This window comes from Oryzias latipes, chromosome 7 (genome assembly GCF_002234675.1).
Source record: "Oryzias latipes chromosome 7, ASM223467v1".
Classification (NCBI taxonomy): domain Eukaryota; kingdom Metazoa; phylum Chordata; class Actinopteri; order Beloniformes; family Adrianichthyidae; genus Oryzias; species Oryzias latipes.
In genome coordinates, this window is record NC_019865.2 from 25,834,029 (window position 1) to 25,861,851 (window position 27,823).

General features: G+C 38.8%; 1 protein-coding gene across 1 annotated transcript; it reads left to right on the plus strand.

Annotated features, from left to right (window-relative positions):
• The first annotated feature begins 293 nt into the window (after positions 1–293).
• On the plus strand, positions 294–27,764 carry jph2 (junctophilin 2). Its single transcript, XM_004071041.4, has 6 exons — positions 294–1,080; positions 8,116–8,929; positions 21,706–21,824; positions 23,705–24,603; positions 26,470–26,570; positions 26,637–27,764. Exons 1-5 carry the CDS (start codon positions 702–704, stop codon positions 26,548–26,550), a joined length of 2,292 nt encoding a protein of 763 aa, XP_004071089.1. The 5' UTR covers positions 294–701; the 3' UTR covers positions 26,551–26,570; positions 26,637–27,764.
• Positions 27,765–27,823: the final 59 nt, after the last annotated feature.

The following is a 27,823-nucleotide window of genomic DNA, read 5'->3' on the forward strand; positions in this document are numbered from 1 at the left end:
ACTAGATGTATAATGTTTTACATTTACTTAGGTCTTTTCTGACGTTAAAATTGAGAAGAAAAAACAGGTTTTATGTCCAGCAGAATCTTTTTGTGTTAAATTGCCCAGAGAATATTCTGAGTTTGGTCAAACAAATGCAACAGTGCGCACAGGAGTGGCATGCACTTCAGTCCCGAAGTGGCAAGACTCTGGCATGGCTCCTTACAGGCAGCAGAGTAAGGATTGGGTCGTATTTTTGGAAGGGTGTGTGTGCGCATCGGTCGCCTTTTAGGTCTGCTGAAGTATTTCCAACAGCAGCGTCTGTCAGGAGATAGCTGGGTGGCAGGGAAAGGGGGACAGAGGGGGGCTTTTCGCTTCGGCCACCTGAAAGCCATGTAAGATCTTTGGCTTAAAAGAGAAAAATACAGAAACAATTCGCCTCAATAGTTCAGGGAAATCTGTGAAGCAAATCTAAAAAGTTAGCCTATTTATCAACGGATCTGCTTAGAAGACTTAAAGAGGAAAATAAGGACTGAGTGGACACTGGAGTTTTCTGGAAACGCTTGAAGAAATCTGAAGAAGTTCAGGTTGGATGTCAACTGCAGGAGCTCTCACACTGACGGAGCGTCTGTCTGTCTTCACCGAGGTAGCACATAAAAAGCCCGCACCCCTAAAAGCAACAGCTCTTCTGCCTGCTGGAGTAGTTGGGGCCGCGGCGCGTCATGAGCGGGGGTCGCTTCGAGTTTGATGACGGCGGGGCTTACTGCGGAGGATGGGAGGGGGGCAAGGCGCACGGCCACGGCATCTGCACGGGCCCCAAGGGCCAGGGAGAGTACTCCGGCTCCTGGAACTACGGCTTCGAGGTGGTGGGGGTCTACACGTGGCCCAGCGGGAACACCTACGAGGGCTACTGGTCGCAGGGGAAGCGCCACGGACTGGGAGTGGAGAGCAAAGGGCACTGGATTTACAAAGGGGAATGGACGCACGGCTTCAAAGGGAGGTATGGCACGCGCGTGAGCGTGGGCAGCGGCGCAAAATATGAGGGGACGTGGAATAACGGGCTGCAGGATGGATACGGAACAGAAACCTACGCGGATGGAGGTGAGAGGCCCCCCTAACCTATGGCAATATTATTATCAGTCTCTGTCTGGCAGGGTCCAGGTTCCACTTACTGAAAGCTTATTCCTTAAAAACAGAGCATATCCTATGGTATTAAATAAATAATATTGCCTAAAAATGGAAATAGCATGTTTAGATTTTGGATCCTTTCCCTTTAAAATATGCAATTTTTATGTTTAATTTGTCAATTATATTAAGAAAAAAAGTTTCAAAGTGAAATAAATCTGACCTACAGGGCAAAGAATACATTTGGTTAGCCACAAATTTTGCAAGTTATCCCACTTAAAAAGAGAGGAGAGGAAATATTCTTATAGGTATTCTTCCACTATGAGAGACAAAAAGACCTTATTTGTAAATTATGGTGGAAAGAAAAACAAGCAATACTTCTGGTTCTCACAGACCTGTAAGATCTTCTGTAAGAAGATCCTCTGTCCTCCACTAGTTACCTGTATTAATTCACCTGTTTGAACTGGATATCTACATGAGAAAGTTTGGGGCTCCCCTGATAATGTTCACGATTTTCTTCATAAATCATTGGTTGTTTGGATCATCAATTTCAGTTAAATATATCATATAGTAGATGAACACTGATATTTGAGAAGTGAAATGAAGTTTATTGGATTAAAAGAAATTGTGCAATAATTAAACAAAAATATGCATGTCCGTGAATTTGGGATCCCCTGTTGTTTTATTGATTTGACTTCCTTTAGCAATAATTATTGGAACACAAAATTAGTTTGATAAGCCATTTGACCCTTGACCTATATAAACATGTGAAGTCAATCATGAGAAGAGAGACTTAAGGTGGCCAAGAGCAAGTTTTTCTCCTCTTTGCATCTTCTCTGAAGAATGTTAACATGGGAACCTCAAAACAGCTGTCAGATGACCTGAAAACAAAGATTGTTCAACATCATAGTTTAGGTAAAAGATACAAAAAGCTTGCTAAGAGATTTCAGATGTCAATTTCCACTGTGAGGAATATAGGGAGAAAATAAAAGACCCCAGCCACAGTTCAAGCAAAGGCCTGGAGTGGCCGGCCCAGAAAAATCTCAGATAGGCAGAGGCGGAGGATGGTGAGAACAATCAAACTCAACCCACAGACCAGCTCCAAAGACCCACAACGTGATCTGGCTGCAGATGTGTCACTGTGCATCGTTCAACCATCGTTCAGCATCTCCTTTGCACAAGGAGATGGTGTATGGAAGAGTAATGCGGAAGAAGCTTTTTCTGCGCACATGCCACAAACAGAGTTGCTTGAGGTATGCTAAAGCACATTTGGATAAGGTGCTGTGGACTAATGAAACTAAAATGGAGTTATTTGGACATAACAAGGTGCGGTATGCTTGGCGAACAAAGAACACAGCATTCCAAGACAAACACTTACTACCCACAGTCAAATTTGGTGGCGGTTCCATCATGGGGGCTTTGGGGCTGTGTGGCCAGTGCAGGTACTGGAAATCTTGTCTTAGTTGAAGGTTGCATGGATTCCAGTCAGTATCAGCAGATTCTTACAAACAATGTTCAAGAATCAGTGACAAAGTTGAAGTTGCGCCGTTGTCATTGTCTTCAACAAGACAATGACCCTAAACATTTCTCTAATTCTACAAAGGCATTCATGCAGAGGAACAAGTACAATGTTCTAGAATGGCCATCTCTGCCCCCAGACCTGAATATTATTGAAAATCTGTGGTGTGATTTAAAGCAGGCTGTCCATGCTCGAACGCCATCAAATCTGACTGAACTGGAGATGTTTAGCAAAGAGGAATGGTCCAAAATACCTTCAACCAGAATCCAGGCCCTTATTGGAAGCTATAGGAAGTGATTGGAGGCTGTCATTTCTGCAAAAGGAGAATCTACTCAATATTGATGGCATGTTTCTGTTGGGGTGCCCAAATTCACGGACCTGCCTTTTTTGTTTAAGTAATTATTGCACAGTTTCTTTAAATCCAATAAACTTCTATTCACTTCTCAAATATCACTGTGTTCATCTGCTATATGATATATTTAACTGAAATTGATGATCCGAACAACCAATGATTTATGAAGAAAAATCTTGAAAAGTATGAGGGGTGCCCAAACTTTCTCATACCACTGTATATAAAAGACGCCTGTCCACAACCTCAAACAGTCACAATCCAAACTCCACCATGGTCAACACCAAATAGCTGTCTAAGGACACCAGAAACCAATCTGTTGACCTGCACCAGGCTGTGAAGACTGAATCTGCAATAGGTAAGCAGCTTGGTCTGAAGAAATCCACTGTTGGAGCAATTATTAGGAAATGGAAGACATACAAGACCACTGATAATCTCCCTCCATCTGAGGCAAATTCTCACCCGTGGGGTCAAAAGGATCATAAGAACGGTGAGCATAAACCCAAGAACCACACGGGGGACCTAGTGAATGACCTCCAGAGATTTGGGACCAAAGTAACAAAGGCTACCATCAGTAACACTCTGCCCTGTCAGGAGCTCAAGTTTGCTAGAGAGCATTTGGTAAATCCAGAAGGATTGGGAGAATGTCCTATGGTCAGATGAAACCAAAATAAAAGTTTTTGGTAAGAACTCTGCTTGGTGTAGAAAGAATGCTGAGTTGCATCCAAAGAACACCATACCTACTGTAAAGCACGGGTGTGGAAACATCATGCTTTGGGGCCCGTGTAAAGGAAAGAATGAATGGGACCATGTATGATCAGATATTGAGTGAAAACCTCCTTCCATCATCAAGGGCATTGAAGATGAAACGTGGCTGGGTCTTTTAGTATGACAACAATCCCAAACATACAGCCCAGGCAATAAAGGAGTGGCTTCATGAGAAGCATTTCAAGGTCCTGGAGGGCCTAGCCAGTCTCCAGATCTCAACCTCATAGAAAATCTTTAGAAGGAGGTGAACGTCTGTGTTGCCCATCGACAGCCCTACAACATCACTGCTCTAGAGGAGATCTGCATGGAGGAATGGGCCAAAATACCAGCAACAGATTGTGAAAACCTCTTAAAAACTTGGCGAAAATGTTTGATTGCTGTCATTCCCAACAAAGAGTATATAAAAAGGAACCGAGTTGAACTTTTGTTATTGACCAAATACTTATTTTCCACCATATTATACAAATAGATTCTTTAAAAATCAGAAAATGTGACTTTCTGGATTTTTTTTTCTCAATTTGTCTTTCATAGTTGAGGTATAACTATGATGAAAATCACAGGCCTGTCTCCTCTTTTTAAGTGGGAAAACTTGCACAATTGCTGGCTGACTAAACACTTTTTTGTTCCACTGTACATGTAAAAGAAACAGTTATGTGATGATGCAGTTAAAAATAAAAACTATATGTTATATTTGTTAGAAGTAACATATTTGTTAATTTGTTCACATACTAAAAACAGTTTAATTTTGACTTCTTCTTTAAATCAAACTAAAAACAAAACTAACTGCAGCCAGGTCAGTTCACCAAGAAACCACTAGGGGGGTTGCCACACAAGCAAGTCAGGTTAGTTCTAGTGTTTCATTGTCTGTGACAAAACTTTTACTTCTTTTTGATGTTTTTCTATTTGAGATCAAATTAAAATGGGGGCCTGGCTTTTTTGACTAACAGGTCAACATCAGCGTTGTGTTTGAATGTCCTTACTACTCCCTGTCCTTACTACTCCCTATGGGGGTTCAAGGATTCACTTTCCTCACAATCCAGTTACAACCTTGATTTTTTAGGTCACAGTTTTGTTTCAGTTCGATATATGATTTTGGCATTACAAATTGACAACAATTCAGAAAAATTTAGCAAGTAACAATGTAGAAAAATCAGATCGACCAGAAAGGTTACCGCCCCCAAGTGACAAAAACGCCCCCTTAACACTGCGCGCAAAATAGTTGAGAAAACTATTAACATACAAATCTAAAAACAGTTTCCCCAAGAAATACAGTTTGTACATTTCGACACTTTACAAACTGCTACTTAGTAATCAAATGAAATAAACAATAAACTTTGATGGCCCAGAACATGTTCCTCTTCTCACATGAAGCACACAGGCCGGCATGTCCACCCAGATCATCCAACAATAAAAACCGAGCAGCCTGATGATCCTGACGATCTTTAAAGATCCATGTGTGACCAGAAGAAAACTGCTGCTGTCAGTCAAATGGGAAACAACCTCCACACTTACATCCTTGAAACTAAACTGGAGGGTTTATTTCTTTATTGATCTTTTTTGTTGCAGAGGAAGGATTTTGAACTGACCTGCTTTAACGTTTTAGAGTTTTGAAGGGGAAAATAGTGTTCACAATATTCACATTTTGGACCTTTTGTTCATAGGTGGCCACTTCATCTGTGGAATTCACAGCTTAGTTATTTAACTGTAACTTTGCTGTTATTAGTTGAATTTTAACATTCATAAAAGTTTAAAACTGACTGATACCGATTGTTTAAATGGTTTTGTAGATGGACTTTTTTTCTCGGAGATGCACCGTTCTATCAGTTTCTTAGTTTAATAAACAAAAATGTTCCTTTAAAAATAACCTGAAGTACTTCAGTTTTCTTGTACTTTTGCAACAGCAATAGTTTCCCTGAGTCATCAGCCATTAAAAGCCCAGTTCAGGGGTAAGCTGGGGGTGGGTGGGGGGATGTTATGCTGCCACATGTCAGCTTGTAATAATAGCACACAGACTCTGAGACCTCTTGGCCTCACGTGCTGAAGCCGAGCTGTCATCGTAATCCACACATGTCACTTTTAGACAGAGTGTTGTCCAAACAATGTTTTGTCAGGGAGGCTATTAATGAATCAATTATTTTATTCACAAATACAATCATTTTTTTTAAATCTAAAGGAAGTGCAGCAGTGAAATGCAAAAGTCACAGCTGGACTTCGTGAGGATCAGTGGCTGGAGGTAATAGAAATAATGTTCTGGAATGATAGCAGCATCATTATACAGCTTAGAACAGGCCGATATTTTGAAAAATACTTTGTTAAAAAAAATCAAAAGGAAAAATTTTGTCAGTATAAAAAAAGAAACCTGAAAATGTTCTATTATTGTGACTATTTTTGAAAACTTGAGGTTTTACTACAAGTAGGACTCTGGCTTGTTTTAAAGACCCACTCAGATAAAAAATAGTGTATATCTTATTTTTTACATGTTCTTGTAACCTTTTTTCTCATGATGGAGGACACATATAAAAAAAACTTGCATACATGTATACCGGTATTTAATTTACATTCATTAAAATGACTAAAATGATTTCTCTGTTGTCTTCTCCAAGTTTAAGTCTTCCTCTGCTCCTCTCACTTCTGGTGTGCCCCAAGGCTCAGTTTTGGGACCTTTATTGTTTATTTTATATCTGCTGCCTTTACAGCATATTTTAAGTTCTTTTAATGACATTTCTTATCACCTTTATGCTGACGATATTCAGCTTTATGTGTCTTTTAAACCCCAGGATGTTTTTAAAATACAGACTTTACAAAAGTGTCTGGATTCAGTTAAGAGCTGGATGAATAACAACTTTCTCCAACTCAATGAAGCCAAAACTGAGGTCCTAGTTTGTGCTCCTGACAGTTGTCTCCCCAAGATAATCCATGAGCTCGGCTCACTTGCTTCTTTTATCAAGCCCTCTGTCAGGAACCTAGGTGTAACTTTAGACCCGGTTTTATCCCTGGACTCTCATGTCGGGTCACTCGTTCGCTCTTGTTTTTATCATCTAAAAAACATTGCAAAATTGAGTCCAGTCGTGTCCCGTTCTGAGATGGAGATGCTCATTCACAGTTTTATATCCTCCCGTCTCGACTATTGCAACTCCATCTTCACATGTTTAAGTAAAAAATCTCTAGAACGGCTCCAGATTGTCCAGAACGCTGCTGCTAGGCTTTTAACCAAGTCATCCAAGTTTTCACACATCACCCCGTTGTTAATGCAGCTGCACTGGCTCCCCATCCACTACAGAGTGCATTTTAAAATCCTGGTCTTAACATACAGAGCTCTTAATGACCAAGCACCAGTCTACATAAAAGACCTGGTGCAGCCATACACTCCCAGCAGGTCACTGAGGTCATGTGACCAGGGTCTGCTGGCTGTTAAGAGAACCCGTTTAAAGACTAAAGGAGACAGAGCCTTTGCCACGGTGGCCCCATCCCTCTGGAACTCTCTTCCTCTCAGCCTCAGATCTGTGGACTCAGTGTTTTCTTTTAAAAAGCAGCTAAAAACATATCTTTTTAAAATAGCTTTTTCTTAATTTCTTTTTAACATGTGTTTTTACTGTGTTTTACTGTTGTTTTATCGTGTTGTACTGTGAAGCACTTTGTGATTTTTATCTGGAAAGGTGCTATACAAATAAAGTTTATTATTATTATTATTATTATTATTATATTAAAAATGCATTTCTGAGTATTTCTTTATTCAAAACTGTAGTGAACCAGGAGCAGACGAAAAAATGCCATTTTAAAACGACTGTATTAATGACGCAGAAGATACACTGGATGGGTCACAAACTCCCGCTTCATTCTGCTCCATCCACTTGGAGCCAAATAGATCCATGAACGTCTTTGTTTTCCTCGTCTGAGCTGGAATCTGGATCTAAACTGTAAAGCTAGATCGCTCCACTACTGTTTGCCATTTTTGTTGCACCGCTAATGTTAGGTTTGGGGTTGTGAAAGGCTGTAAGCTTTGGGGGAGAATTTAAACTAAGAGCTCAGTTATGGGTAACGGAAAGGGGGGGCGGTGTTGCTCTGCCCCAACATTCTTTCCCACAACTCAGAGGGGGATTTCTAATGAACTACCGCCGCTCCTAAGAAACTATGTTTAATAAATCAACACAAGTTGGTTTTTTTTGCTTAAAAACAGCATAGTCATAATTAAAATGCCACTGGGAATGCTGTGAAAATAGATCAAAAGGTCATTTAAACGAGGCAGAAACAATAAAGGCCTCTAAAAGAGAATCACAAAAACATTGCTGATAAAAGTCCTTTAGATTTTTTTTTTCATGTATTTCTTAATTTTGTGGTGCAGCGAGATTCCCATTCTGTTCTCCAATGTTTTCAGGTACTTTCCAGGGTCAGTTCACTGGTGGGATGCGACACGGCTATGGTGTCCGTCAGAGCGTCCCGTACGGCATGGCGGCTGTTGTCCGTTCGCCTCTTCGCACCTCCTTGACTTCACTGCGCAGTGAGCACAGCAATGGCACCGTCCTGCAGCAGGACATCCCGGTCATCACCACCACCAACACCTCAGGTGAGGAAACGCCCGTTGCCACGCCAACCCACTTGGGACCATCCCGCGGAGGCTTCGCCCTGACTCTCCAGGTGGATCCAGAGGCAGTGAAACCAAAGAAGAAGGGCCTGTTTCGCAGGAGCTCCCTCCTTGGAAAGCTGAAGAAGTCCGACTCCAGTGTGTCGCTGTCCAGCCAGAAGAGCAAGACCAGCTTCCTGAGGCCAGATTCAGCGCTCAGTTCCAACGCCAGCGACACAAATTCCACCATCAGTGGGGATGAAAGCCTGCTGGGAGTTGAGGATTTCCCCCCAGTGGAGTCCGACATTGATGCCACGACCACAGAGGTCTACATGGGAGAGTGGAAGAACGACAAGCGCTCAGGATACGGAATAAGCGAAAGATCTAGTGGCCTGAAGTACGAGGGGGAGTGGCTTAACAACCAGCGACATGGCTATGGCTGCACCACATTTGCTGAAGGAGGAAAAGAGGAAGGCAAGTACATGAACAACATGCTGGTGAAGGCTATGAAGAAGAGGATGATCCAGCTGAAAGGAAACAAAATCAAGCAGAAGGTGGAGCGTGCAGTGGAAGGAGCTCAGAGGGCTGCAGCCATCGCCAAGCAGAAGGCAGAGATCGCTGCTTCCAGGTAAGAACACGGAGCAAAGTTCTCCTTCTCTGAAATGCAAAGGATGCGCGCTCTGATGTCAGAGCCTTGGAGTTGGTCCCAAACTCTGAGGCTACGGACCGGTACCGGTCCATGGGACAGGTGGTACCACGGCACAGAGAAAAATACACAACCTATGTCTTCTGAAGGAAGTTTTATTTTGAAAAGCTACGGGATTCACCACATCCGACTCATTCTTTATGCATGTCAAGTCGCTTGTTCTTAAAGCGGCTCAGCTGACCACCAAAATTAAACCCCAAGCTAGCAAAGTTAACCATAAAACAAACGTATTTTTTGGAAAGTTTATTTTTTAATTTTTTTTTAAGAAAAGAGTCAGTGGTGAAACAGAAGAAGAGCATTTGACTTCAAAATAAAAAGAATCTGCATTTAACAGACAAAAACCAGGCTTTACTCCAAATATGTATTTATTGTGACAGTCGTTCCCACATACCATAATATAAATGCAGAATTTTCAGCAACCGGCTGTCTAATGTTGCAATGATGCTGCCAAGAAAGTTGCTCAAACTGCTGATTCACTTTTTCATACTAGTTTTAGCGACCTTTTTCTTAAATTTAAAAGTTGTGTAAGGGGGAAAGTTGGCATCTGATTTTTTTAGCTTCCACTTTACAGTTATGGCTAAAGTTATGCATTTTAATGGTTCCTACATGAAATCTAGAAGACAAATAAACGTTAAAAGCAGCTGCAGATTTTTTACCGAGCCTCATACAGGCCGGTCCATGAAAATATTGTCTGACATCAAACCAGTCTGGTCCAGGACCTGAAAAAGGTTGGAGACCACTGATCTAAAAGATCTTAGGGTTAGTCAAACTCCAAACTTCCACTTCTCCTCTCAATTGAGAAAAGATGCTAGAGGAACATGGAATGATTTTATTCCCTTTTAAATATGGAATGAGGCTTTAAATGTGCATTTTGGATGTTGAAAATTGATACAGTCTGTTTGAAACATGCATTTAAGAAAACCTGTTGAGCAGAAAGAGCAAAGCACCCCCTTTTAAAGACTTTCCAATTCTCTTGATCAAAAACAGTTCTTTCACAGCAAGCGATTTTTGTTGCTTCCAGTTTGAAAAAAGTCTTTTGCTTTGCTTTCAAATCATGCCATTCCTCTCTTCAGGCTCTTCTCCATCTCCAGCTTCAGCACAAATATTTGAACAGTTTTTATCAGTAATATTGCAAATTGGTAATAATTGGTTACAAATATTATTTATTTTGTAGAATCTAAGTTGATCCTAATAATATGATCCTATTTTAATTGTAATAGTTGATCATAATGGATCCTTTTTTTAATTTTTGGATTTTATTTTATTTTTTTAATTTTATTTTGCCTTGTGTGACTTTTGTCACTTTTTTTAACTTTGGAAGTTTTTCCATCAGTTCACGGAGTTCACCTTTTTATTTTACAAGAATCCACTTGACCTTTCTTCCTAAAGTGAAATGTCCAGTTTGTTCCATAAACTGGAAGCATTGTTGTTTAGAAATAATCCCACCGTAGATACATTTACCAATTTGATTTTAATTTTTAATCTCAGGTATTTTTTTAATAAATCCACACCTCTTTGATAAACACCTCAGTTTGAAGCTGTGGTTTCTGCAGACACTCTAAAACTCCTGCCGAAGACCAGGCCTAGCAGGAGGGGACTTTAGCAGCGAGTGACGGTGAACAGATTTCATCTAATATTAGAAACGTATCATTAGCTGTTTGCTAATGCCGTCAAGCAAATGTCAAGACAGTTTGAGTGGAGGGGCTGACCCACTGTAGCCTGACCCACACAGAAGAGTACCGCGGGATCTGTAAAAGACAAGTACAAAAAACAAAGAGAAGTTGTTTTTTACGCTGCTTTTCATGACTTTAATACCAAGAGTCTATAAAAAATAATGCAAAAAATTACTTTTTAATTTTGGGGAAAATGAGCCTTTGTAAGTTTAATTTGGAGATTTTAACTTAGTGTGTGTGAGCATTGTTAACACATTAAGATAGTGAGTAGCATAGAAAAACAAAAAACACATCCATCCATTTTCTAAACCTGCTAAATCCCTGTGAGGGTCACTGGGTTGCTGGTGCCAATTCCAGCTGCTTTCAAAGACAAGATTTTCCCTGGACAGCTTTCTGGTCCAACTACAACTTCATAAAGATGTTGTTTTAAATTTGCTGGATTAATTGCCAGGAATTCCCTTCCTTTTTCTACCACTGATCTCTGACCTTTCACCTCTACCATTTTTTATCAGTATATTTCTCTTCCTTTCCAGCCATGTTGAGATCATCATGTTCTGACTCCTTGGCTTATTTGCAGCATTTTGAAGATGTTATATATCTGAATGTTTTCATGTTTAACATAACATCCTGTTTTTTACACAAAAAGGTTGAATTAGAATGATTGTTACTAGACTGAAGCTGCTTCCAGCTTTTTGTTTCAATAGCTGTACTTTTAGAAATGTTATTGAATTCTGCACAATCTGGGATGCACGTCAGAATTCTGCCATTCCTGGTGAGATTGGCATCTATGTTTTATATATTCCATTTAGAATTTGTATTTCTGACGGACTCAAAATCGTCTAGAGCTGAATTTATCCCTCTTTTCTTTATTTTGGATTTATTTTTGGACAGCACTCATTTCATGCTAAAAGCCATGTATGCTTGTTCAGATTAAAATGACCTGATTATTCCTATTTTTCCCTTTGTAAAGAAAAAAAAGCCTAAAGCTGTACTTTATTTTCTTATCTGTACTGTCTAACTTCCATTAAGTTGAAATAAAATGACTAGAAATATTTCATTTTTATTTGGCATGTGTCAGCTTACCTCAGAAAGCTGTGGGAGGTTCTCAGGAGCAGAGCAATGGGCCAGTATCACCAAAAACACATTTTTCATTGGAGTGGATCTTTAGTCAGTTTTTCATATTTAGGAAGCTTTTAAATGAGAGGATAGAGACTTCAAAAGATATCCAACTGTTACTTCCAAGCTGTAATACATTAGTAACTACTGAGATTCAAAAGTAATTACCTTAAAATGTGTCTAAATTTTAATGGATTACATATTTATTGCAGCCCCTTAGTAATAGAAGTATTTTGAATCCAGATGAGGGGCAGTATGCTGTCATAAAGAGTTCATGTAGTTTTTTTTCTGGTACAGTATAGCAGCATGACACCACAAAAAAAACGAATTTGGCAAAGGTTGCTTAATTATCTGGTCAAATGTGAGCGTTATTTAAATCTAACAGAAAAAGAAGGAATTTTCTTTTGCCGTTTGTGCTGTTTTAAACATTTAATTGTCTTTATGAACTTTAAGGAGGAGATGGAGGCTTTTAGGGTGATTGCAACACGAAGCTCAAACCCCCTCAGTTTAGTTCATAAACATGAACATGCAGCCAAATCATTTCTGCTTTGAACAGAAGAAAACGTGCGCCTTTGGTTGTTTAAAGACTAAAGCAAAAAATGCAAACTCATAATAACAGGTTAGCATACCAACTTGCTTTAAAGGGCCTATACCATGCTATTCTTCAGCCTTTCAGGGGAAAAAATTTGCCAACATATGTTAATATATTACTTTTGGCACACTGAAGAACGATTTTTTAATGAAAGAGACGTTATTTTTACAGCTCATTTTACTACCCGGTAGTAAGACAACTCGACCTCTAGAGTCGGCCTCAGCAGCTTCTCTGAATTTCGCCCACCAAAACAAACAATATCTGAACTTTTGCAAAGATGGATGTGCATATTGTGCATATAATAGGAAAGGGTTAAGCCAATCACTGCTCGCTCCGCAGAGACAGTGTGTGTGTTTGTTTGCCTGGGGGTGTTGCTGGAAGCTTAGACTCTTCCTGGAAGGGGCTGTTCCTCACTTTATGATGTCACAATGTGAGAACCTGCTCGTTTTTGTGGATTGGTTGGGGCTGGTTGTCAGAGTGCAGGTTTTTAGAAGAATACCCGAAATGCTTGAATGAATCAAAATACCACTTTGGGGTTGGCTTTTGTGAGGAATGACAGACCAGGTTTTAATAATACAGTTAAAACCTCAAAAAACTGGATTTTACATCATATAAGTCCTTTAGAGAACACCTAAATTGTCTGTGCAGACAAAATAATATTTAAAGCAATACATAAAATCTATTCAAATGTATTTAGACTGTTTTAAAAGTTAATGTGTTACATGGTCAAATAAGAAGCAGAAATTATATAATCAATAAAATAGAATAAATTACAACGCAGTGAATTAAAAGAAACTGAAGCCCATTTACTGTGTGTTAAAAGCCAAGTTTAAAAAGTGGGTTTTTAACGAAGACTTAAAAAACAAAAAATAATGACGTTAAATAAAGTTAAACTGTTTGGGTCTGTGAAGCTTTACAGGAAAAACTTGGCTCAGTAGTTTAATAGAGTCGTTGATCAAAAGCAGAGAGGAAATTTTGCAGCATTTTTTTGATCTATCAATACCTCATGAGCTTTTTGTTCCTGACATTAAAGACAGATTTATTGAAGCCCACAAACAGCATGAAAAGAAAAAACCCAGATGAACTCCTGAGACAAATCTGTCGTGCGATCTCTCATCTGCTTGTGGTTTGTCTGTGACCGTACAAGGTGCTGGTGTTCCTGTGTGAAGTCAGCTCTGTGTTTACAGCACTGAGACTTTACACTGATGCTCCGCAGACCGCGTTCACGCAGACTCAACTCTAAATATTGCTCTTCTCAGATAAGCAGCAAGTAAAAGTTATTCATTCTGTCCCTGCTTTGAGCTCACCTACAGTCCATCAGGATTTTGCGATTGTGTTTAATTCCATATAAGTTCAACAAGCAGCTCGCACATAAGTCTTCCCATTCAACAGAAATTTATAGCGCTGTGTCTTTGAGTTTTAGTCATGAAGTAGACAGGATTAAGAAAAGAAAAAATTTTGTTTCATCTATTGATGTGACTTTTAAGCATCCATAACTTTCTATCTGATGTAAAAATCACTCCTTTGCACATCTGGAGTCTTATGAAATGAAACTGTAAGCAAATATATGTTTGAAAATATGTAAACAAAGCTGAAGATAATATGTTAACGAAATGAAAATAAGCATGCATTAATGAATCATTTGTTTGTTCAGAAAAGGAAATCTTCAAAATAGTAATTGTACTTCATTTTTAAACAGTAATATGATAGTGTCGGATTGGTTTTAGTTAATAGAAAATAGTGTCCTTGACAGAAAGATTGTTTATTTCAGTTTAAAATGTAATACGCCAGTTATCACGCCCTCTACGTCTTTTGTGACCTATTAACTTATTAAGGTAGTACTTCACAATACTTTTAAAGACCCACTATGATGTAAATTGTGTTTTGGATGTTTTTAACATGTTAGTTTGTTAAAGAAAATTAAGCCTAAAATTGTATTTTTGGATAATTTTTGTTCAAATCATTGTTTATCCGGAGCAGATGAAAAAACGCTGTCATATTTATGAGGTAGAAAATACATTTGACGGGCCATAAGGCTCCTGCTCTGCTCCATTCTGATGCATTCGCTGTCAGACAAATAGATCCAAGCACATCTTTGTTTTCCTCGTCTGAGCTGGAATCTGGATCAGTATTGCTCACAATTTTTGTTGTACCAGGAGCGTTACGTTGGAGTTTTGAGGGGCTGTTAGCCAGTGGGAGAGCATGTAAACAGACAGCTCTCAGCAACTGGGGGGGGGGGGGTGTTTCGCCACAATTTTGGTCGAAGCACACGACTCAGAGGGCAATTTCTGAGAACCTACTGCCGCTCTGCAGAAACTATGTCCTAGAAAATGACAGGGTTTTTTGAGTTTTCCTATAAATAGCATCACTTTTTTAATCCTTGTGCTATCCTAGGCACTTTAACATTGGGAGTTGGGTCATTTAGACCCACTAGACAGTGCTCTGAACCTTATTTCTTCAATGATTTGTGATTTTCACTGGTGTCCATGGATTACATGAAATCCTCTTCACCTTTATCCACCTTTGTCATGGTAGGGAGAACACGTCAATGTAAGGCTGGAGTCATCTAAAATGGCACAAGGGTTAAATGGTTTATTTCAAGCAATCAAAGCAAGAATAACGCACAAAAATTCATACAAAGACGTATAAACTTAGGATAATTAGACATTGAATCTAAGATTGCTTGAAAGGGAGTGAAAGGAAGTGAACTCACATGATTTATCATTATCCAGTTCATAACCTTTTATCAGATATCAATGACTTACCAACACAGTTTCAGGTCAGTAAGAATACTTAGGTATCAATAAATCACATTACAACGATTAATTACTTCATAATTATGTGAAATAGACATAACCACATACAGAACAGTTATCTAAAATATATTCAGATTATTTTTATTAGAAAAGTCATGATTATGATTAAAAATAACACTGTCAGAAAAAAATAGACTTAACAAATCATGACTTTTGGGGCAAGTGAAGTGATATAACTAGAGATCAATCAGTTTAACCATCTTAATTGATTAAGCAATTTTATTATTATTATATTAATAAGGAAATGCTGTGACTTAAAAAAGCTCCATAATCTGTCGATTGGCCAAGGTTGGTAATTCCATCTTGCCTGATTGACAGCCGTCTTTCTGGTTTTAACAGAGTTTATAAGTTCTCTTCGCTGTAACAATAATCATGATCAAAAAAACACTTGGAACACTTTTAAAGTAAAATGAATAAGGAATTTTCTCTCTAAAGTTCTTTTGCAAATGTTTTTCATTATCAATAACTGTTTTATTTCTGCGGAAACACCTTTACTCATCTTAAAAGTGAACAATCATTGGTTTCCAAACCCTTTTTTATTGCTTTCATTCTATGCTCTGACCGCTGCAGATGATCAAGTTAAGCATTTAGGTCTTTATGATGGTTAAAATTACCTGGAACTGCATAAGATTATGAAAAAGTTATTATTTTTCAGAAATTGACCAAATGTCAACATGGTTCATTTAACTGATTGTCAATAGTAAAAATGTACAACGGAACACACTAAAAAGAGAAGAAAATACAGTTTGCAGCTCAATAAATGGACAGAATTCCTGTTCAGTGGTTTCATCAAAAGTCCATTTTATTATTATAATGTCATTGTTACAAAGGGATGGTCCCCAAGCCCCAGAACAGCTGTTAACACATGTGGGTGGCAGCATCATGATGTGGGGTCGTTTTGCAACAAGAGGATTTAACACACGTGACGAAATGGACATCATCAAAAGTATTAATTAAATCACGAGGACACTTTTAATAGAGAAATATGAATAAATATAAATTCTAAAACTTTATTTAAAAGAAAATATATTTGGTTATGAAAACTCTTTGCGTAACTATAGTAGTTAAACTGAACAAGTGAAACTTTACTTACTGACATTTGAATTTTTACATAAAAATATAGAACAGAAAGCATTTTTTAAAAGGATACAGAATTACTTTAAAAGAACGAGATTTTTATAAATCTATTCATTTTTACTTTTATGCAGGTCTAATATTAAACCATTTCATTAAAACAAATAAGTTAAATCCTGCATTTAGTAGGTCTTCTCTGCAGTCAGACTCAGACCATCAGTTCAGTTCCTGCAGAAAAACAAAGTGAAGGTGGAGGATTGGTTGCTATGGAGACCTGCATGCATCCCTAATAGAGCCCACTGGTCTGAATCAGCATCACTTTCTCAATAGCAAAGATTCAAATGCCAGCAAGAGATTTAAACACCAAGCATGCAATCTTAAGGCTTTAATCAAGATCATAGAAAACTAAAATGTGGGATACAGTTAAAATAACATGGAAGAGGTTCCAATAACTTTACAGGCAGAGATACTGTGTGCTAATTGTTCTATGCAATTTCAGAAATTGTTTAAGTTTTTTGCTTTTAAATGACTTTTTGGAAATTAGCTTTAATGTTATCATGCTAACTACTCCTGCTTATGCTTTCATGAACATCAAACCTATGCTTCTAAATCGGAGGATGCAGCCTCTTTAGCCTCTGCTGGATGAGTCCAGCAAAGAAATGAAGATAAGAGCTTCCTTTGCTTCTCTGTCACTCAAACTTAAACAGCTATAGTCCTGTGCTCCCTAACCTTAAACTTAAACCTTTGTTATATAAGAGGAAGAGACATGACACATCTGTTCCTGGCAGCCGCTTCCTCACGCTGTGATCCTTTGGCAGTGAAGATGAGGGTTAAAAATACCCGTAGAACCAGCTCAGTGTATGAGCTACAAGACCTGTCCTCCTCAGGTCCGGTTGGTTTACGTGTTTGCTGGCATTCGGACGCACTGTGGACATTGTTCTGTTGAGCTGGTGGATGGGAGGCGGGTGTAAATGATGCAAACGGGGGCTGTGTGGTCACAGAGGAGCCCTGACTAAATATGGACCGGCTCCCTCCTGTTGTATCACAATCACAGCGGAATGCAACAGCTGATTATCCCCCCCTTCCCCCTGCTGTCAAGTCCCAAACTCCCCCGCCTAGACACATAGACTCCTACGATGCCTTGCAGTGAGTTGCTGCTTTAACACACCTTCTGCAGGTCCACTCTGGACGAACAGCAGCCTGCTTGCTGGTGGGGTCTGTGTTCCTGACAGCTTTAGCTCCTCTGCTTGACAGCAACAGTTAGAGCCCCGGTTCATCTTGCTTCAGCAGTGGTGTCAAATGGCTGCACGGATAAAAATATGACACAGCTCATAAGCAAGTTCTTGGGTATAAAGGGTTGGCATATACTTGTGTCACACCTTGCTTTAGTTGTGGAGCTTGGATTAGATACTGTACTGCTGACACAAGCATTTTGTCATTGGTCCGTGAAGAACCCACTATTTAAACCACATAAATGTCAGCTTCAGACCGTTTTCCTAATTGTTTATTAAAAAGAGGATCAGCAAAACAGAGTATTCAATAAAAACACTGACTGATAAGATCTCTGAGCAGGTTTTAAATTAGCACTTCGTATATTTTGGCAAGGTGGTTTAATTGAAATGTGGCCCTCTTTTTATAGAGGCTCCCTCATGTACGCATTCACACACATTCCTGTCTTTTTATAGTTCTGAGGGTTTTCCATTGACACAATGCATTCCCTGTCTCTTTATATCCTCACTGATGGACTGGACGTTTGCTTCTGCAGATTGGCGCTGCGCCACAATGCGGCATTTTAACACTAATCTTAGCGACTGTGGGTGAAAAGTGGGAAAACCTGTACGCGTCACACAGGTGGCCCGAACCAAATGTTAAGATCATAGACCGCTCTGTGAACCCAGAGAGCAAAAATGTTCATGTACATTATTTTTCTATTGGCATTCTGCGAGTGACAGGTTGTGGTCAACACTGGAACGAGACATGAGTATAAGCAATGGTGAAGTAGGTTAGTTGCAGGCAGGTGTGTGAGGATATTTCCTTTTTGTACACTGCCCTGGGAGCGATAAGTGCCCTGTTCTTACGTGCAGCCTGGCTGTTATAAATGAGAAAATTAGACAATAAGAGTGTAGTTTGTGTGGACATCCTACAGGTGTCCCACTTACATATCACGTGCACATCCTCTTGCGTGTATCATTTGCGCACGGAGCAAGTACACACGCCTCAATAATGACAAGAGTATGGCGTAAGGTCACTGTACAACAGCATCACCCGTACGTCATAAGTACGGGTATTTCATGATACACTTACCACTCACACACAACAATCATACGTTCTATTTTCACGATGTCTCTTATGGTAGCCTTTTGAGCCGTTATATCAAGTTGTTGCCATGCAGAATCCTATAGGTGCCATTTCCGTGTGTCTGCTCATGGTGAAAACTGTACTCTTTTGCTTCCCACTAAAGCATATCCTCTCTTCCCTATCCTATGAGTTCAAGTTGACTGTGCCACTGCCGAGAAAAGCCTCCTAGTGTTGGGTATGTGATGTACAGCAGCTCTGTGCTGGAGTGTTGGGAACGCTCATACACCAAAAATGTCTGGATCATAAAGTTCTCCTGCAGGAAGAAAAAAATCCACTTTTAGCTGGCTTCCTATTTGTGCAAAAACCCTTCTAATGAAATGAGGTTGGAAATTGTAATTGCAGACTTGTTGTCACATTGGTAATTACTTGCAGACATCACAAGTGAGGGTGTGTGCAGTAAGATTATTGGCTCAGAGTGATGATCTTAGTGTTATTATAGAATTAAAGTTCATTAAGGTATTAGTTTGTTCAAAATCCTACAAACGTCCAGGATCCCAGCTTTACAAGGAGCCAACCCCTCTGCTCTTTTACTTTTTAATTTTCCAATCAAGTCCTGACTAATCGTGCTAAGTCTGATAAATCTTTGTAAAAATATTTCTTTTGTTCGTCTTCTTTAGTTTTTTTTGTTTGTTTTGATTGCTTGAAAAAAAGGAATTCCAACACCAAGTGTTGTTTAAAACATCTAAAGACCCGCTCTACCCCTGTCGGGGTAACGGGGTTTCCTGATCCTGGTAGGCCTGTAGAAAATGTGTTAAATATTGAGAATGAATAATTATTCTGTATTTAATGCAAAAAAAGCAAACATTTCAAAACTTAAAGTTGATTTTTTTTTAAGATTTTTAACTTAAAACCCTTAAAATTATGGAGACAACCAACCCACAATTTGTTGCAATGGTTTAATAATTCAGCTGTAACCTTGAGGTTTGGAGGGTTCCTTGATACCAACTTTTTGTGCTGCAAAGAAAATTATCACATCTGCAATATGATCTCTGATGGTGGCGAGACGACATTGTTCCCAAAGTGATTTTCAGTTTCAGGTTGCTGGAACTTAGATTATAAAAAACGCACAACTAACAGATACCTTAACCTGCTGACCACCACACCAAGAAAAAAATATTGAAAACTATGTTTGCTTCCATTTCTTATTGCTTTGGATAAGTAATGCACACAATCAATGTTTTTTTTTAAATAATCTTTCCAAATGAACTAGTGATTGAGCAGGCAGTAGAGTTAAAGCTGCTAGCAAGTCAATGCATCTGCCTCTAGTAATTCCATCATTCAGGATGTAGTTTCCATGAAGAAAATGTGTAAGGAACTGGTCACCTATGAGAGTAAACTGTAATATGTTTTCTTATTATTTTAAGTTTATTAAGTAAATAAGAATTTTCTTTAGTTTAAACTTTGTTTTAGTGCAACACTTCAGCTGGCTGTGACTTCCTTTCTGGTTTACTTCACTTCGTGAGTCGGCCGTGGTGCAGCGGTAGGGCGGTCGACCCATGATCGTAAGATTGCAGGTTCGATTCCCGCCTTGCACGCCCATGAGTCGAAGTGTCCTTGCGCAAGACACTGAACCCCACCTTGCCTCTGGTGGTAGCGGCCACCAGTGTGTGAATGTATGTGTGACTGGGTGAATGGGTCTGTGACTGTGAAGTGCTTTTTCCTTGTAGGAAGAAAGGTGCTATATAAGTATACACCATTTACCACTAGAAGCTGCGGGACCAGTGGCCTCTCATTTTATTCAATGCTGTTTTCAGTCAGAAACTAAACATCTCTCATTTGCTAATCAGAATGGACGACCAAAATGTGTGTTTAACCCCCACCTAGAAACTTTTCATAAACCAAAGGAGGATAATTTCTGAAAGAAAATTTCTGAAAATACAGAGCTGTAGTGATAGTTTAAAAAAAGGAAATTTTATCTGATGCATTCTGTCAAAGTTCTGTATTTTGTGACCAAGTATGAAGCAAGACCAACAATAAAATAAAGAAACTGGACAGTTTGTGCTAAGTTGAAGCACAGAGAAGCAGACATTTGGTGATTTTTCAATCAAACAAACCATTTTATTTTTATATAGAAAGCTGAGCCGTCATTTGTTAGCACAAAACAAATCTGAAATATCATCCATGAGTTGTTATTGTGAGTGTTGATCTTGTTTGCGACAGCTGCAACAACTAATGTTCCTCTGGGAAGCACCTTCCCCGCTCCGTCTCAAACTGGACCCAGCAGCTATTTTGGGCCAAAGTTTTCTTCAAGCCAACATCTCACAGACTTTTCTCAGCGAGTCGTTTTCCTGGTTTCTATAGAGCAGCTGTTTGTGGCCTTTAAGTAAAGTCACTAAATGGATTGTTTCAAGTTTATAAATCTACCAAGAATTTTCCAGACCTTTCCCTTTGCTTGATAATATTTTACGTTTTATATAATACAATAATACAGTTTAAGACATTGTTTTTTTTTCACCCCAACAATAAATTCATGTATCAAAATCCACAGGAAATGCAACAATTGACAAAGCTTGCCAAAGCAAATAAGAGCAGACAAAAAATATTTTTCGATACTAAAGAAATGTTTCTTTAATTGTTCTAACACAGTCTTAAGATAAAAAATATAAAATATATTATTACCCAAGTTGACAGCAGAAATAAAGGGTTTGAAAGTTTCGTCTTGGGCTTTAAAAACTGACACGTCTTCCGTAATTTCATTCTTTATTTCTGTTATTTAATTTAATTATGTCTGTTTTAAGATTTAAAATATTGTAACAAAAAGGCTTAATTGTCTAAATGTTTTCTGCTGATGGTTTGTGTGCTAAAGTAGAATTTGTACGTAACAGAAGTTATTATTTTTTCTTCTTGATGCAATAATTTCTGCAGGATATGTCATATAAAATTGTCCTTTCTTTGTAAACTCACAGATTCTAATCTGAAAGCAGTTTTAGAGTTTCTAGTTTGCTGCAGACAGACAGAGGTGGTAATGATCAGATCTGCTGTAGATGCTGACACAATGACAGATGTGTTATCTTTAACAGCACTTACCATACAAAGAAGGGTAAGTTGTGTTGCATCTCTCAACTGCAGGACAACCCATGCCAAAGCCAAGTCAGATGGGGCTGAACAGGCCGCTCACGCCGCCAACGGTGAGTCCAGCATCGCCAGACTGGTCGCCAAAGAGCTTTCCCCTTCCTTCTACCAGCCAGGTCAGTGGACACCCATTTCACTTTCAAGTTAAACTCAAACAGTTTTTATTTGAAATAACTTTGGGGATTTGTGTTGTGATTGTTAACACAGTAAAGTTTGTGGGTCCAGAAACGGAGCAAAGACATTTGTTGTCATTTTTGAGCATGTTTTTAGGAACTTCCTACGTTTTTCTTTTTCATTTTGTTACACATACCACAGTTGAAAATAAAAGAAAATCACTGTAATTTATCACCTATGGTCATGTTTTAATCTATTTTTATGACAAGTATTTTTTTGGGGGTATATTATATCTGGTAAAAACTACCCGGCAAAAGTGATGGTGTAACTTTTTATAGTGAAAGTGTTCTAGGGTTAAAACTACTGCCCATGCTGTTTCAGAGGAGTAAACTGATGTTCATTCACATGATTTTTAAAAGTAACTTGGACTCCAGACAGTTTCTTCTCTTTCCGCCCCTCAAAACATTTTTTTGTGTAGGAATTGAATAATATCCTCTCATTGCTTATTGTGTTTTTTGTGTTCATTTTTTCATTAATCATTTACCGGTACATTTCTTATATATTTAATTTATTTCAAGTGAACATGGGTTATTTTGTGTATTATTTTTGTTACCTTAGGTTTGTCTCAACTTTGCCTATTAGGGCACTTTGGGCTTTTCCTCCTCAAGATGTCATGAGGAAATTCAAAAATATATATTATTTGTTACATCTAAAAATGCCATGTTTGTAGCATTAAGCTTCTCACAGCTTTACTAAACTCCTGGTAATGTTTAAACCAGGGATCTGCAACCTGAGGCTCTGCAGTCACATGTGGCTCTGTAAACCCTCCACTATGACTCTCTGGTTGACGCAAAACAAAATGTTTTCAGTTTGAAAAAGTTACATATTTTTCAGGCAACAAGGCACATTAAGCATAACAAAACAGTCAGCTAATTCAAACATTTTTCTACTCATTCGTTCAAAGTTTAAGCTGTTTGTAGTGCTCCACCAGGCTCCTGACTACAGTACCCATAATGCTCCAGTAATCCATCAAGCATTTTGGCTTCATAGTTTACCTAAACTAAAACATTTCAACAGATTTTTGAGTGCTGTTTGCCACAGAAAATCAATTTGAGATCAGTAAACACAACCAGAATTCATACTTAAGGTGCACCAATATTTAAGGTGGACTGCCTGTTTTTGAAAAGAATTCAAGGATTTAAAGTTCTGGTCCAAAAACATGACAAGGGTCATTTAATAAGCTCTGATTTAATTTTATTTAGTTTGTTAGATTTATGAATATCTGGTTTAGATACACCACTAAAAATATATATATATTTTTTGCTGTTTGTTTATTTCTAATCACTGCTGACATTTCACCACCCATTACTGCATAGCTAAACTTAGAAAAGCCTATGTGTACAGGATGTCTTTTATTTTGAAAGGAAGTGATGTAGACCTCTAGTTTTCAACTATTACACCTTTTGAAAAACTGCTGTTTTCTCTTTGTGTTTTGGTTTTGTTTATGTTTAAAAAAAAAATTCATTTATATTTATCCCAATACTAACAATGGCATCAATACAAATCAGGGTCTTATAAGACTTTGTGGCTCCTTCTGGGCTGTGGTCAGTAAGAAATCAACCTGAATGACGCTTTAAGTTTTAAAGGTTGCAGACCCCTGGTTTAGACCATCCTGATTTTAGGAAATCACAGGCTGATTTCAATCCATAATGTTTTCATTTGTTGCAGCAGCTTTCTTCTGTCTGAGATCCAGCCTCTGCTTTATCTATTCTCCTCATCCTGAAGAGAACGTTCATAGCTTTTATTTCATAGAAGCTCGGACTCATATGCAGCAAACAAAAGATTATATGATGATAAAATAATGACTGAAATGTTTCTATAGGACCTGAATATCTAAAGAAGAAAGTGTTGCAGGACGCCATTGAGGACACGGAGAATGCTGACACGGTCATGCATGAGCCCCTTCTGGCTGAAGAGGAGCCTCTGCCAACACCCCCCGAAAGCCCACTTCTGAATGAACTGGACCGGCTCATGCCGGGCTCCTCCCCGGGCCGCACCCCATCCCCAAGTCCAGCCATCGCCAACAAGGAGGACCCCAAACTCCTCAGTCCAAAAAGCATCACTGAAGACAGATCTGTGAAACAGGGAAGCACAAAAGATGCTGGCAAACCCAACAGCACACCCTCAAGCCGCCCCACCACCCCTGCGACCGCAGTTCCTCCACCTGCACTGGCTCCACCTGAAGGTGAGGGGGCCCCCGGCAGTCGCGGCCCCTCCCGTTCCCCCAGTCGTCACAGCAACAAGAATGAGCAGGGCTCTGAGCTAGAGATTAAGCCACTGCAGAAATTTGACTCTGAAGCCAAGGCTCCAGACCTGCCCCCAGCCCCCGCTGCCCCCACAACCAACAGCCTCATTCTGCCAGATGAAGAAGAAGAAGAAGAAGCACCGCAGCACCGCAAGCTGTCCAAAGCTGCCACCCCTGAGCCTAAAGCTCCAGAGGCAAAGCCCGAAAGAGCCCCTTCAGTCCAAGAACGCTCACCATCCACCCTGGAGAAAAAAGCCCCATCTAGGGAAGGAAGTAGGCCCCCGAGCAAGGCAGAGACCAGGCTGCTGCCAAAACGACAACCTAGCCCAGCTCCAATCCCAAAAGCTTCTCTGAATGTGGAACCCAAAACAATTACAAAGCAGGTGGAGGCCAAAATCATTGCTGCTAAACCAATCCTGAAGCCTGTGGTGTCTGATTCATGTGTGGAGGGAGCTGCAGAGGCTTCAGATCTGGAGGTGAGACTATCAACATGTCTGCAAAAAAGCTCCTTGACAAACATTCATTTTAGACAGTAAGGAATCGATAGAAATGATGTTTTACAGCTACCGCGTAAATTGATTGATTCATCAAAGTCAGAAAACAATAAAACAGAAACATTAAAAAAATGTTTGATGTGTTAACCATTCAGGTGGTAAAACGTGTTTCCTCCAAAACTCCAAACTTTGAAAGAAATGTGTTAAAGTTAATGTCACCACAAAAAAAATTCCAAAACCTAAACATTAATATGAAACATAAAAACAACAAAAATGTCTTATAACCTATAAAAGTCTGCTTATTAACAAAACTGTAGAGGTTAATCAAAAATCCAGCTGAAGTGTTGGTGGTTCAGATGTATCTAAACATTGTAACCTTTCAAATGCTGACAAACAGCTTTATATTGCTTTACCATGACATTATTAATAACAAAAACAAAGTGCCATGCAATGAGCCAAAATGGCTAAATACATTTATCCCAATGGAAAAGCTGGAATTGTGATTGATCTATTTTTTATATTTCAACTTTACAAAATTTGAGTTCTTTTTTATAGTCTACATTTTACATTTAGGTTATAAACGTTTATATATTCTTTAGACAGCTGGAAAGCATTTCAATTTTCATGTCCTGCACTGACAATAAAAGGATTTCTGATCAAATTAAACTTTATAAGCAGATAGTTTCTGTCAGAATTTAAAGTAACCAACTAATGTTTTCTGAAGGCTTCTTTTTTTAAACTAAGTATGCAGCATTTGCAATTTATGACTTTGTAACAGTGTCCAAAAATGTTTTCAACTGTTAGTACACATGTGAAACTCTTCCTTTTTTTTCCATCTAAAGCTGCAATAAACACATGAAAATGTGGCAAAGGTCTGAGGACAGCTGCAAATATCAATGTTTTTTCTTTTGTTTGTCAACGTTTTGTTTCCCATGTTCAAATTCATCTTTGGTCTTATTTTCATGGGATGTTGTAGTTTGCAAACCAGCAAAAAGGTGCAACACCGCCCCCTACTGGACTAGAGGACGTAGAACAGAAGACAGACAAGGAAAAGACCAAAATCAAAGATTAAATATTGTCTAAATATAACACTAATAGTCCTTCCTGAAAACTCTTTCTAATTTTATATTTACAATTTTAAACAACATAACTTTCTTTGTTGTTTATCAAGGCTCTAGTTATACATCCTTGAAGGATTCCACCTCTTTTTTTCAAAGTTTAAGTTTTGTTACATGTAATTGTTTAGTTTTTGAATCACATTTGAGTTCAAGTTTTTGCTTTAGGGCCCCCCCTCAAACACCACCACAGTCAATAGAAAGAAATAGCAGTACTAACAAAGTTATTCCTTGAATGTTCAATTAAACAGAATTCTGCATACATCAATAAAACAGGACTTGAAAAAATCTTTTGTTCTGAAATAGAAATTATTTATAGTAAAATGCTGATAATATTTTAAAATAAGCTACAGAATCTTTTATGTTTGCTAAAGAAATGCGCCTTTTCTTAATCTGGTCAGAAATGCTCTGTGTTTTGTGGTAATCATTTGATATGATCAAAATCTAAAATCTGCTGCTTTCAAGTGACAAGATTTTTTTGTGATCTTATCAGGCAGTGGTCTTACAACAAGGACAAATGGTGGGAAACTAGTCAGATGATGAGAAAAACAAACAACTTTCACTGCTTTTAGGTTTTGTCTTTTGTTCATTCAGAAATATTGTTGCGTTTTCTCTTGGCTAAGTCGCTAAATGACAATACTTAAACATCATTTTGTCTCTACTGTTTTAAATTGTTTAGAGGAAGTTTTATTTTGAAAGTCTAACCATTTGTGTTTCTTTCTTTTTTTTTAAGGGGCCAAACACTATTATGGTCTGCATGGTAATCCTGCTCAACATCGGCCTGGCTATTCTCTTCGTCCACATTTTGTCATGAGACATTGTCCGTCCTATCAGGTAATAAACACTAAAAGCATCCCTATTTCCAAGAGACATTCAGCCATAAATGTGGATCTGCTGCAGGTATCCGGTGCTGCTGGGAAGAGATGCTGTTTGCTCCTCCTCTGTAAGGACTGGAGATGGGAGACGCCATCAATGGTGAACAGGAGCCTCCTGCAGGCTGCTGCAGGTGTGGGTGTCACCCATCCATCTTCCCAGAGATTAAAGACACCGATGGACATTAAAGAACTGAGAGCTCCTCTGTGCTTCTGGTTGTTTTGTAGAAATCAGATGGAGCTGGCGCTGTTTTTTTCATGCATCACGTTTCTGTATGGCTTTCATCAGAGCCTGTAATCTTCTCAGATCAACTGGCTCTGACGATGTTTTGTTTTTTTTCCACACCAGGCCCTCTTATTTTATGTGCATCTGTGCAAGTTCAAACAGCTTTTTCTCTGCAATATCCTTTCAGCTAAGACTGTTCACTCTTTTTCCAAATACTTTTTGTATGCGTTAAATAACTGCTAAAGATTGGTTTAGAGATATGTTGACAAAGTGCCAGAACAGCTGCTTTTCTGCTTGTGAAATCCTGTAAGACCAGGCTGTGAAATGATCTCACAGATGTTCATGCATGAACATGCAAGATGCAGCTTTTGTTACAGGTAAACAAAGACACTGCTTTTGCTAGGGGCGTGTGTGTTAATGTGGTGTCACAACAGGAGTTCACAGCTATAAATGTGCAGTAAAGCGAGGGGGATGACATTTCTGCCAAAGCAGTCATTGTGTATCTTAGTGAGGATGCTGAAGGTCTAAACAGGAAGCAGGAAGTGCGGTGGATGGACTGGTGAGGAGACAGCAGTTTCAGTGCTCAAATCTCTCCAACAGGGCATTTTATTTAGGGCCCATTGAGATTAAACTTTTGTGAATGTACACTTGTATGCATTCTTAAGCCAGCCCAAGAATAAAGTCTGCAAGCATCTCTAAATTTCAGACACTTTAGTGAGATGGAGAATCCTTGAGATTTACTTAACTCCATGTCTTACATTAGTTTTAATGTTTAAGATTTCTTTTTTATGTCATCACGTGATACCACATGATCAAGGTGATTAAAATGTGTCAGTCGGTGCACCAAGGAGGCCGTTTGTTCAGTTATGAAGATTGATTAAACACGTCACTGCTGGGTCAAATAAAGTTCAACTCTCCTCCAAAGGTGAATGTTTAAGTTTTCAGTAAAGCCTACAAGTTTGATCAACCTGAACATTGGTGCAACAGAT

Bases quoted from the DNA above. Each gene is read 5' to 3' on its own strand.
- jph2 (XM_004071041.4), top strand. From the start codon at position 702: ATGAGCGGGGGTCGCTTCGAGTTTGATGACGGCGGGGCTTACTGCGGA. The intron at 8,930-21,705 runs GTAAGAACACGG...TCTCAACTGCAG, and splicing joins GCAGAGATCGCTGCTTCCAG to GACAACCCATGCCAAAGCCA. The intron at 24,604-26,469 runs GTGAGACTATCA...TTTTTTTTTAAG, and splicing joins CAGAGGCTTCAGATCTGGAG to GGGCCAAACACTATTATGGT.